The following is a 12,306-nucleotide window of genomic DNA, read 5'->3' as shown; positions in this document are numbered from 1 at the left end:
CAACTTTACTTCGCTCGTATTCCCTAGCTCTGCTGCCCCAATGGTGTGGGGTTGGGTTTGGAAGGGGAAAGAGGAGATACAGAATAGCACTCCTGAAGAGGAAGTGAGGTTCTACCAACCTTCAACTTAGAGGAAGAGGGCTGGCAAGGGGAGGAGACCAGTTGTCTGAGATGATGCTCTGTGACTCAGTTTCCCTGCTTGCCTATATACTAGGACTGGTTCCAGGTCTAGAGAGAGATGCTCGAAAGCTGGAGTAGGTGGCCATCCTCCTAGAGCACATTAACCTCCACGTCCCGAGCCTCTTCCCCAGCGAGGCACTGGAAAGGCTGAAGAAGTTAAGTTCCAAGTCGCCTAAGCCCATGCTGTTCCCTCCACTAGCCACGTGTGTTGCGGGTCACTGGAAATACGGCTCGTCAGAACTGAAACGTGCTGCAAGCGTAAAATCCGAGCTGGATTCCAAAGACCTCGTATGAAAAAAAAGGATGCAAAATGTTGACCTTTTTTATTTGTTTGTTTTGATTATATGATGAAATGACATTTCTCATCTATTAGGTTACATAAATATGCTATTCAAATTAACTTCGCTGTTTATTTTTACTTCTTTAAAAAAGAAAATTTAGTTCCATATGTGGCTCATATTCTGTTTCTAATGAACGGGGGCTGGTCTACATCATCCCTGCAGGCAAAACACAGGGCTCCAGGCTGAGAGGCAAATAACAGGTTAGGACAGATACAGATACAGACCCCTCTGGAGATGTCACCAACCAGTCAGACACTGCAAGACAGACTCTCCGTGGCCCAGTGACCCAGGCAAGGAGACACTTCCTGGGAACTCCTGTAACCCTGGACTTTAACAGGCCTGTTGAGCTGGGGCTGGGCTCTCCAGCGTTTGACCCTGTGGATGCCCTGTTACTCCAGAAAAACAGTCACCCAGAGCCACCCCAGAGCTTTGGATCTCCTCACCACCATAGATCATGGACAAGTTCTCCATCCTTCATTGGGACCAGGCCCTGGGTCCCTCTCCAGAAGCCCAGAGGCATCCTTCCTCCTGTCTAGCACCACCTTTCCCATCCACATGGGCCTAGGCCCAGCCCACCTGTGGGCTGGAGAGTGTGAGACAGGAAGGCAGGCTTGACGGCCATTCTGGGCCTCTAGGTACATTGGCTGGGTCAACAGATGTATTTTATGCTCCATTTCTAATGCCTGTCCTTCCTGTTGTACCACTGATAGGGGAACAGAAAGGGAACAGGAGGGAGCCAGGAGGGCGAGCACAGACCGCCGGGCTGCCCTTCTCTACCTCTGTCTCCCTTGCCTGTGCCCCAGGGGAGCCATAGGAGGGCACCGGGAGCTGGGACCACAGCCTGCCTGGGTCTTCCCCTCCCTCTCCCGCCTAGATGACTCCACCTCTCCCAGGTCCTGGCTGGGAGCCGAAGGCCCCAGGCAAGTGGGGGAAGGGGAGCCACTCCTACTTTCCCAGCAGCTGCTGCTGCCTCTTCCTGTTTTGCTAAAACCTTGGCTCTGGACCCAAGGGGGTGGGGGAAGTCGCCAGCCGCTCCTGTCCCCCCACCCCCAAAGGTCAACCTCCTCCCCTTGGTCCTCTTAGCTAGTTATTTATAGCCCCCCAGGCTCTGGCTGAGGAGCTAGATCTCTCCTCCCTCAAATGTCAGCAGCTGTGGCCATTGCCCCAGGGATGCAGCCAGATGTGCAGATCACTCCAGATGTGCGTTGCCAAGATTGGGGAGAGGAGGCGCGGCCCTTTCTGCAGTCGGTTTGGGCATTCCCGGCATCCAGCCACTGTCCAGGCTCCTCTCAACTCTGAGGCAGCTCAGACTACCCCAGAGCACCTCCGGAGGTGGGGAAGGTTCCCGGCAGTGTCCCATCCCCATCGTCCAGCCAAACCACCCTGCACATCCCAGAGGAGTCAGCTTGGGCTAGAGACCCATTTGGATTTCTTTGCATAAATTAAGTCAGTATCACTGAGACTGAATTTGGAGGGGACGACTGTGGCTTAGAGCGACAGAAGACACAGGACACTGTCTTCTATTACTAATGTCAGCATCGAGCTCTACCCCTAAGAGAGCCCAACGTGCGTCAGGCTCTGTGCTGAGCACTTCATGTCCTGATCTCAGGAGTTCTCACAACAACCCTAATATGGCAGGCACTCCATACCCCCGTGTGCAGATGAGAGAACCGAGCCTCCGAGAGGTCAAATAACACGCTGAAGATCACGCAGTGGTTAAGCGACAAACCAGGCAGCCCTGACTCCAAATTCTCGCTTTTAACCACAATACAATGCCCCTCCCGTCAGCCCCTGTTCCTTTACAGGTTTTTAAATGGTTCCTCAAAAGCTCAGGGGAGGGAAGTGTGGAGTCCATCCTCAGGGTGTGCCCAAGGGAAGAGTGGTGTTGTCTCTCTGCCTCCTCTGCCCTCCTCTGCCGTCCTCTGCCCTCCTATGCCCTCCTAGCCCTAGCCACTCAGGCCAAACTGGAGTGATCTAGAATCACTGTTCCAGGCACAGAGGGGGCAGGTCAGAGCAGAACCACTGCCCCAGCTGTATCCTGCTCTCCAGATGAAATCCTCCGTGATAGGAACTGTGGCTTCTTTTGCCTCTGTGCCCAAGAACCTGGCACAGAGTAGATACTCAATACATAAGAAATTATACTCCATTGAAAAGAGTGCCGCGGTGGTCATATGCGGGTGTGGTACTTCAAGGTCTTAGTAAGGTCACTACCACTCACCCCATTGCACCCCCGCTCATCTCTCCTTTCCTGCCTCCACTCGCCTGACATGCAGGGGCATAGTCCAACCCACCCTAAGAGACACTCCTGGGGAAGAGAGGTGAGTGTCCTTAGGCCGGCACCTCCTCATGTTTTCCCTGGAGATTCCAGGCTGGAGGTAAGTGTCTCCAAAGAGAAACCATTAAGATTTGTAACAAGGTGGAACCCTGCCCTCCAGCCAATACAGTCACGGAGGGTCCTGCTGGGAGCACGTAGCAAGGTCAAAGCCCCAGGCCCACCAGTGGATGGACTACAGTTTCCCTGCAGGCGTCCATTAGAGCTGGCTGCAGAAAAACATTTTGCAGTTTGGATGAATGTCTTCTCACTCACAATTAGAGTATGGCCCAGTGGCTGCCTTCTTGACTATAATCTCTGCTGGCACAGGCATCTCCCGGGCTGGGCAGTGAGGGCTGTAGAAGGAACACTAACTAGAAGTTGGGACGCCTGGATTCTTGGCCCGCTCCCCATGGCTCATTAACTGTTTTGTCTCTGGCAAGTTATTTCCCCCTTGGGTCCTCAGTTTCCTCATCTGTAACGGAGGGGTTTGGATTAGGTCAGGGTGTCCCAAACCTAACCACACTTTAGAACGGAGGGAGCTGCAGATTACTGGATACCCCCAACCCGAAAGAATCTGATCGGGTCAGAATCTGTTTTCACAGGTTCTTCCAAGTGATTTTGATATGTTGTCAGGTGAGGGGAATCCTATAGACTAGGTGATCTTATAAACCACTTGCAGTTCTTAGGAGCAAAGATGCTAGTACGTGGAATGGCCATATCAAGATGTTTTGATGCTGTGAAGTTTTATCAGAGGGCAAGTGAAGGGTAGTTTATTTCATCCTCCTCTTCCTACCTATTATTATTATTATTAGTTTCTGCTGGCATTATTGTTATGAAGGGAGATGGCAATGCCCCATCTGTTTGTTTCGATCACTAATGAGGCTCTGGCTTTAGGGGGCCCTTGCTTACCTCCAGATTGGGGGTCGACTGGGAGAGAAGAAAAGGGAGGAATGGGCCTTCCCTGGTGGGTGGGACCTCTTGGCAAGGGAACCCTTCTTTCCCTCTCTCCTGGGTGGAGTTTGGCTGGATGGGCTTTGGCACCAGCCTCTGGGGCTGAGAGAGTGTCTTCCCACCCATGTTCCTCCCCCACTTTCGTGTCTCTGCTCCCTCAGCTCTAGGGACTGCCCCCATTCTTCTCCTCCAGTCCAACTTCCTCCCTGCGCTCCCTCAATCTTCACTAACCTCATTCCTGAGTCTGCTAATCTGTTTGCCACCTTTCTGCTTCCTTGCCTCACCCTTGCAAGTGCCTTTCTCCCTACCTGGAATGTGACCCCCTCCCCCCACACTGTTTCACATTTCTGGGCTCCTGCAAAACTCTGCTCAACACTTGCCTACTTCATTCTGGCGAGGGTCTGCTCAGGTCTTTCCTCTCTGCCTAGTACCCACTTATACCTGGAGTCACAGAATCTGAAAACTGCTTTAGACTCAGCAAAAGAAGTAGAGATGGTCTAAACCACCTTCCTCATTTGACAGATGAGAAAACTGAGGCCCAGAGAGGTTTTCACTCGGCCAAGATCACACAAATACTGAGATTTTTTAAATAGTTGGCTTCCCAAGAGGCTTTTAAGTATTTTATGTGTTTATTTTGTTTCTTCAATACACTGTGATCTATATGAGGGCAGAGGCTGTGTTTTTGTTTTTGCCTTTAATGTTCTTTATCTACACTGTGGTGTGTGTGTGTGTGTGTGTGTGTGTGTGTGTGTGTGTGTGTGTGTGTTGTGTTCAGGGCTAGAGTAAGCAACTGTAATATTTCTTATGCTATCAGGACAATAATTCCAAAGCTCACTGTGCTCCAAACTTTTGCATATATTATTCATATGATCTCAGCCCAGCCCTGGTCTGCTGGCTGTCCTGCATACCCAGAGGCCTCCCCGTGCATCTGGACACTGGCTGTGTTGCTGCTGCCCATCCCTTTCCACACACCAATTCAACATCTGCTTGTGGTAGGTAGCCAAGTTATTGCTATTTTACAGAGCAGGAAACTGAGACTTTAGAAAGGTGTAACCCAGGAAGTTAATGGCAGAACCAGCCTAGAACTCAAGTGCCCTGACTCCCAGCCCCAGCCCAGGGCCCTGATACCCACAATGCCTTTGAGCTCTCTCCTGATGTTCCTGGCTGGGCACCTGGAGCCATCAAGGGGGTGACCTCGACCCTGACCTGCCCTCTTGTGCATTCGTTCGTTGTGCCTTCTTCGTCCTGGGATTGACGAGACCCTGTCTTTGGCTTCCTGCCCCTCCCCATCCTGTCCCACTGCTTTCTCCTTGTGTCCCCCCACCCCCCCAAGGCATTGTAGGCATATAGACACATACACATAGACTCGGAACTGCAGGTGTCTAGGGCAACAGACCACAAGGGAAACCACATCAACTTTGTTGACAATGGCGGGAGGTAGGGGTACGGGGGAAGGGACTTACTTAGTTCTCCCCACCTGCCCCAGGCCCCACGGTCATCTCACTTCCCAACCAGAGCCACGTGGACTTGTAGCCATACCCCACCCTCTTCCTGATTTATCCATCCAATTCTGGCCCAGGAGGATGTATCACTTCTCTCAGATCCTGAAATCCTGGATGGAGGTCTGCTTGGCTGCACCCCAAAGCCACACAACTCCCCCCAATCCTCGCCAGAATACTTATGCAGCTCCCCTAATCCTGCCTGTGCAGTACAACAGAGAAAGGTGGAAACCAGAGATGAGACCACAGGGTTGGGGTCAGTAAGGGAGAAAACTTGGCATCTAGAATATCACACATAGGTCAGCTGGGACCTCAAATAACCAGGTTTACGCTGTTGCAGGAGACCTGGCAGCAGCTTCTCCATTGTTTGACCTGCTAGAAGAAATTACACAGGCTCTGAATCAGACACACTCCAGATTAAGTCACCCACTGGCTCTGTGGCTTTGAGCAAATCATTTTGTCTTTCTGAGCTTTAGTTTGCTCACTAAAACAATGGGGATAATAATGAGATATAAGTGGAAGGGCCTTGAACAGCACATGATACAAAGGGGATACTCAATAAATCCTAATTATCTTCCCTCCGTCCTTTCCTTCCTCTCTTCCTCCCTTCCTTCATTTCTTTCTTCCTTCCTTCTTTCCCTCCGTCTCTCCCTTTCTCCCTCCCTTTCCTCCAATCCTTCCTTCCTTTCTTGCACTTGTTATATCTGTTCCCGTGAAACCCTTTATTTGGAGTTGGGGACCTACCTCCCCTCTTAATTTGCAAGTCCCAAATCCTGTGAATTGGCATTTGATCCCAAGTTCAGAAACTGGAATGCAAGGCCCAATCCCACCCAATGAGATGGCTGTCCTCCGATATCTTAATGGGCCTTGAGGACTGAATGCTTTCTGATTGGCTTTGTGGTGAGTGTGTGGAAAGCGTAGGCTAAGGGAGGAATTGTGGCTTCAGCTACCACATCCAGAAGGCTGGAACAGGAGTGATCTCAGAGCCCTGAGGTTCAGACCAGATCACTTTCTGGAGCTTTGAATCCTGGCACAAGATGGGCACCCAATAATATTTGTTGAATGAATGAATGGCCCCATTACTTTCTAGTTGTGTAACTTTGGTCAGGTTTCTTAACCTTTATGGGCCATCCTTTAATCGTGAGCAGAACAAGGATCATTGTTAAGAATAAATGATCTAAAGTTTGCTAAGGGGATAGTATAGGGCTGCTACGTGGTAAATATTGAACAAAAAATAGCTAAGTAAGGGAAGGAAAGGAGAAAGAAAAGGAGAAGCTCAAGTTAGCCCAGAACCCTAAAGAGAAGCAGAAGAGAGTGCCTTCAGGCTTTGTGCTGGCCAGAAACTCTGGGAAGACTCTGGGGAGACAGGTAAGTCCTGCGGAGCTAATCTTTTCTGCTAGGTGCTTAGCTGAGGCATCTGTGAGAGGCTTGGACTCGAGAGTCTTAAAAAAAAAAAAACCTTCCCATGGTAACCAGGATAGAGGAGAGGGAGGTAACCTGCACTTTTCTGTCTCATGTCTCTTAGGGCTCCTGAAGGCTCTCTAACATATCACAGCAAGGGACGGGTGACTTAGAAACTATCTTGAGACTCTGCCATGGGGGTGGTGATGGTGAAGGAGTGGTAAGAAAAGCTGGCAAGGGAGGGAGGGGCACAGTACTGCTTCCCAGATGTAGTCTCCCATGCTATCTTTCTCTCTGTCTATACTTTGGGAACAGTGAGTCCTGGTGTGTGGACAAAGCCATATGCTGGATACTGTGGGGAAAGGCAGGGGAGATACCCTTCTTGTTCAAATCTCTCAGAACTCAGTGATTAGGTCAAAAAGAAAAAGAAAGCTCACAAATACATGAATGATGCACACGGTAGAAATGAGCAAACAAGGGCCTGATTTCAGTCCAAAAATAACTCCAGGAGTCCTGGGGGGATTAGGAATGGGCATTGCCGGGGTTGTGTGTGTCGGTGGGTGGGAGTGGGGGGCTAAAGGAGAGAGACAGCCGGTGAGAAGCTGGGGTCTGAAGTAACCAAGCAATGTTTCTGGATGCTGTGGCATGGAGGAGGGATTTGGAAGGTGGGTGATCTGGTTTGGAAGTGAAGGCTGGGAAGAACACACCTGAGGCAGAAGAACATGTGTCTTGCAAAGTCAGCATGGGGCACCATGGGAAAAAAGGTGTATTGGGGGTGTCTAGCAAATAACCCAGAGGGAGCCTGAATTCTATGCGAGGCACTCAACAAGACACTATAAGAAATGCAGCCATGACTAAGGCAGTCAGTCGCTGGGCTCAGGGATGTCCGCTCTTGAATATTCTTGGGAAGAAGGAGGAGAGTTGAGACAAGTAGAATAGGTGGATGAAGGTCAATGTAGAGAAAAAGACTGACAACACGGGGTGGGTTTTAATGGAAGGAAAGAATCCCTGTGGCTATGGGAATCAGGGAAAGGCTCCTGGAGAAGGCGGTATAGACTTGAGGATTGGAAAGATTTCACCAGGAGGAGAAAGGGACTGCAACGACATTCGTTTTTGGAGGGAACACAATGAGCCAAGATAAGGCAGTGGGAAAGAATGGGGACATGATGGGGAGCAGTCAGCAGCCCACTTTGGCTGAAGTAATAATAGGAATCATAGCAACTAACATTATTGAGCACTAAGTACCAGGAGGCACTGGGCAGAACAGTGGAAAAAGAGAGAGGTGTGTGTGGTGTGGTGCCATGTTGCAGGAGGGCTTGGATGCCAGGAAAGAACTTTGTGAGGATAAGTTAACCACTGCACTCACTGTCTGCGGAGTGAGCTCTGGGACAAGGAAAGGGACTGAATGAAGTAGGAAGTCAGCTGCTAAAAATCGCAGGTAGCAACAAGTGATGAGGCTGGAGCTGTGCTTGTGGGAACCAGGAGCCTATGGTCAGAAGTTGGCCCGTGGTGTGGCCAAGCCCTCCTAGGCCACTGTGGACTCGTTTCCCATCTGACATGGCTCTGCCTCTGGGTCAGCCTCAGTTTCTCCTTCTGTAGAATCCTGAGACTCTTAGGGTTCCTAGGACTGAGGGAGGATGGGCTCAGATGGCAGCTGAGCCCTGCCTTCCAGGGGTGATACCTCACACCACAGGAGAGCTGTGTTTCAGGTCGTGGACCTCTCCCCTTTCCGGGGGGCCTCTGTGTCTCTGACCCAGCAGATTGCTGGAGGCGACAGGGCTGATAGGCTAGGCCAGGAAGCAGAATGGTGAGGTCCTCAGCCCTTGACCCCTGAATCTGACCTCCTCCGGCTAAAAGGGCTGGGGGGCGGGCCAGGGGGTGGGGGTGGGGGCAGAAAGAGCTGCTGCGCAAAACCGGCCCTGAGCTGAGCTTATTAGCTGAGGGAGGGCTGGAGGCGGCTGCATTCCGACTCACAGACTGGAACATTTCTGTGATCCGCTGTAATGCACTGGGAGACACTGGGCACATTGCTGAAGTTTGACTCATAGGGACCGGGAGGGGGAAAGAAGGGGGGAAGAGTTGTGGGGGGAGAGGAATGGGAGGAAGAGAGGAAGAGGAGAGGAGGGAAGGAAATCCCTTGAGAAATTTCTTTAAAAAAAGAAAACTTTCAAAATCCGCACCACCCCCACCCCCTTTTTCTTTTAATAGGAACAGGCTGGACCCTTCTGTTCCCCTCAGCAGGCGTTGTGGGGGGGGGGCGCAGAGGGGGAGGGCTGGGCAGTGATTCAAATCAGATCCTGGAACTTTCCTCAGGCAAGTCGTGCGGGGGGTGGAGGGGGTGTCCGTCTGGGATTCCTTGCACGGGACTTGGGACTCCACGCGTGTCCCACTGTCTCTATGTGTGGCTGTTTGCTCGTGGGCTGTACGTGTCCGTACTTGTGCGCGCAGGAGTCCGTCCCTGAAGTGTCTGCGTAAATGATTCTGGCCTTGTGTAAACATGGATGTACGCTCTGTGTTGTGTATGCGAGGCTGCGGGCGCTCAGGTAGCCGGGTTTCCGGGAATTGTGCGCGGGTCCGTGTGCCGCGGCTCGGGCGGCGGCCGCGCGCGGGTCGGAGCCGCGTCCCGCGTTCCGGGGCCGGCGCTGCCTCCCGGGCCGCGCGGTGTGTCCGCCGCCGCGCGGTGCAGCGTCTGCCGAGGTGGTGTGTCCCAGGGCCGCGAGCGCCGGCCCCCTCCCTCCCCTCCCCCTTGGCCCGCTCTCAGCCTCAGATAAAGCATTTCCTTCCATTGTCATCCTACCCGGCCGGCCGGGCTGCCAGGGCCCTCCCCCTCCCGGCCCCCTCCCTTCCTCTCGCCGTCTCACAGTCGCTCTGCAGCCTCCGGCGACTGGGGGGATGTGAGGCCGGCGCCCCAGCCCCCCGCCCCGCCATGAGCCCCCCGCTCTGAGGGCCCCGGCCCCTGGATGCACAGCCCCGGCGCTGGTGAGTACCGGGCTGCCGGCCCCCGCCCCGCCCGCCCCGCCCTGCGCGGCCCCCAGCGCCGCCCGCCCCGGCTTGGGCTCCGGCTCCGGGTACCCCCGCATCCCGGCCCGACGTGCGCCCCCCGACCGAGCCCTCCCAGCCCGGCTCCGCGGGCTCTGGCAGGCTCCTGGCCGGGGCTGGTTCCGGGGCCGGAGGGCTCGGGCCTCCCGCGGGGCGCCCACATCCGCCCGCCCCGGGGTAGCGACAGGCCCGAGGGAGAGAGTTGGAGGCCCCGGGCCGCCGTTGCACGGGCTCGGGGTCCCATCACCCCCATTCCTGGGGAGGACTGACCCGGGGACCCGGGAGGGAGGGACGGCCGCGGCGGGCCGGGGAAGGGGCGGTGCTCCGGGGCGGAAGGTTTGGAAGTGCGAGGGCAAAGGGCAGGACCCACTTAGTTGGGGCCGGGCTCGCAGTGCTGGACATCTGCGCCCCCATCTCGCGGATCCTGGCAGGGCTGTACCCCGACCCCTCAGCTAGGGGAAAGTGATTCCCTGGAGGGAGGGTCCCTGACTGGGAGGTTTCTCTGAGCACCGCCCCCCACCCGTGCTCCCATCAGGGTGAAGAGACACCTGTACCCAAGTGAGCTGCAGAGGGGCCGACAGCGGTAGGCAAGGCAGGCTGTGTACTGAGTGGTGGGGGACAGGATGTGAGGCCCCCAGGCCCGAGGTTTCTTGGTACTGGGGAGTGTGAGAGCAGGCGGTAAATCTGGCAGCTGAGCCGGAGTTTCTAGGCCTGTGGGCTGGGAGAAAGCCCCCTGGGGCCTGCAGGCCACCCAGCTCCCCCCACCTCCACCCCTATTTCCTTCCCTCCGGCTGCCCATTCATACCTGACCTCCCCGCCACTGCTGCTCCTCCCAGCAAGTCCAGGCCATTCCCTGGGCCCTGCATACCCAGAGGCCTCCCCCTGCATCTGGACACTGGCTGTGTTGTTGCTGCCCATCTCTCTCCACACTCCAGTTCAACATCTGCTTGAGGCCCAGCTCTGCCTGACGGTTTCTAGGGTGAGAATGGGGCATTGGACCTGCGTGGCCCTGCAGGGGACTCAACATCTGGACTTGTTAGCCTGTTCCTGGGACTTGCACCTGGACCCATGGGGACCTTCCTCAGGACCCTGCCCAGTCACTGGGCTGAAAGAAGGGACGTTGGACTCAGTTTCCTACCCTTCAATGGGGCATCTTGACAGCCCATTTCGCCCCAACAGGACCCCCTCGGCCCACACTCTGTCCTCACACCAACCCTTTTAGACTTCCCAGTCTCCTTTTCTAGCTTCCGCAAGCATCTCTTAGCCCCTCATTGCTTAGCATCTCATTTTCCTTCTCTGCTCTCTTTTCCCTCCATCCACTTTAATTAATAAGTACTTGTCCTCTTTTCTGCAGTCACTTCTGAGGGAAACTAAGGCAAAAAGCAGGCATGCTGTATTGTACCCACTGAACCAAGACTAGGTTCTGGACCTGCTGGGACTCCTCCCCTGCCTTTAGTCCCCTGATGTTCCTCTCACCTGGCAGGGCCAACTCAGAGGTAGGGTCAGAGCTGCTTCTCAGTGTTACATCTGGAATAGCCCGGGGCAGTGTTCTCCTGAAGCCTCCGTTTCTTAGCTTGAGCCCATTTGGGGGGTGCCTCTCAGGTCTTAAGCGGAGATCCTGAGGCTGGAAAGTTGCCTTCAGGTCTTGTACTGACTCTCCCAAGAATCTACACTGGTCACTCTGCTTTGACACTGAAGTTCAGTTTTCTCATCTATAAAATGGGGAGAAAATTTCAGGTGCACTTCTCAGAGCACAGAAGAGAAGAGGTTGACTATACAGAGGAGATCCGTGTCCACTGTTGGCACTGCTATGCCCCACTTCCCACAGGGATAATGGACGCCAGCTTTCATCCTTGGGGGTTTCTGGGAGTGAGAGTTGGCACTTTCCCTTCCTCCATCCTCTCCTCACTTTCCCTTCCTCCATCCTCTCCTCAATCCTGCTAATGGGACTGAGAAACTCATGTGATGAAGGTGGGGAGTAGGGACCCTCTCCTGGCTGTAGGCATGCTTGCCCAAGGACCCCAAAGGCCGAAGCCTGGGTAACTCCCACCTCCTCTTTGTCTTCTTTCTCTTGCCCTTTCATTAAGAACTGGTAATTCCGAAGTTGGCAAGGGTCCGAGAAAAGGTGAGCTAATAATACAAGGCCCAGGGTCACACAGTAGGGACTGGTGGGCCGAGTAGGGCTGGAATCAGACCTAACTCCGCCAGTGCCCATTCTCCTGGCCTTGCCTTCCCCTGGCCTGGCTCAGGTCCTGCCCATGCCCTCCCCTCACACCTCAGCCCTGGCCCGTCTCAGCCAGACTTGAGACGGCCCCTAGTGAGCCTGTATTGCTGGAAGCAGGACGAGAGTGAGGCCTGGGAGCTGGGGGGAGGGCATCCCTGTCCTCCCTGAGGCTCTGGGACTATGTGTTTGTATGTGTTGGATTTGTTCACTAGATGGGGCACTTCCTCTGGGGCAGGAAGCTTTGATTTCCTGTGGTGGGGGCGTTGGTAGGATCAGGCTGGGGTCTCAGCTGTGGGCCATCCCTGCTGTTGTTTGGAACCACAGAGGGGCCGAGTTTCTGCATAAGCCTGCGTCCCCC

General features: G+C 54.2%; 1 protein-coding gene across 5 annotated transcripts in view; it reads left to right on the top strand.

The window, feature by feature from the left end:
- Window positions 1–9,167: 9,167 nt before the first annotated feature.
- HDAC7 (histone deacetylase 7) overlaps window positions 9,168–12,306 on the top strand; it is a 35,550-nt gene continuing 32,411 nt past the window's right edge. For 3 of the 5 annotated variants that reach the window (XM_033116608.1, XM_033116607.1, XM_033116605.1), the window contains exon 1: window positions 9,168–9,228. In XM_033116608.1, the coding sequence (XP_032972499.1) occupies window positions 9,183–9,228 (46 nt within the window). In that variant the 5' untranslated portion in view covers window positions 9,168–9,182. Of the gene's footprint in view, window positions 9,229–9,515; window positions 9,665–11,115; window positions 11,221–12,306 lie in introns of those variants that run through there. The other 2 variants (XM_033116606.1, XM_033116609.1) reach the window with 2 other exon arrangements.

The sequence above is a fragment of the Rhinolophus ferrumequinum genome, chromosome 10 (assembly GCF_004115265.2).
Source record: "Rhinolophus ferrumequinum isolate MPI-CBG mRhiFer1 chromosome 10, mRhiFer1_v1.p, whole genome shotgun sequence".
NCBI lineage: Eukaryota > Metazoa > Chordata > Mammalia > Chiroptera > Rhinolophidae > Rhinolophus > Rhinolophus ferrumequinum.
This window is presented reverse-complemented; position numbering and strand designations above follow the sequence as displayed.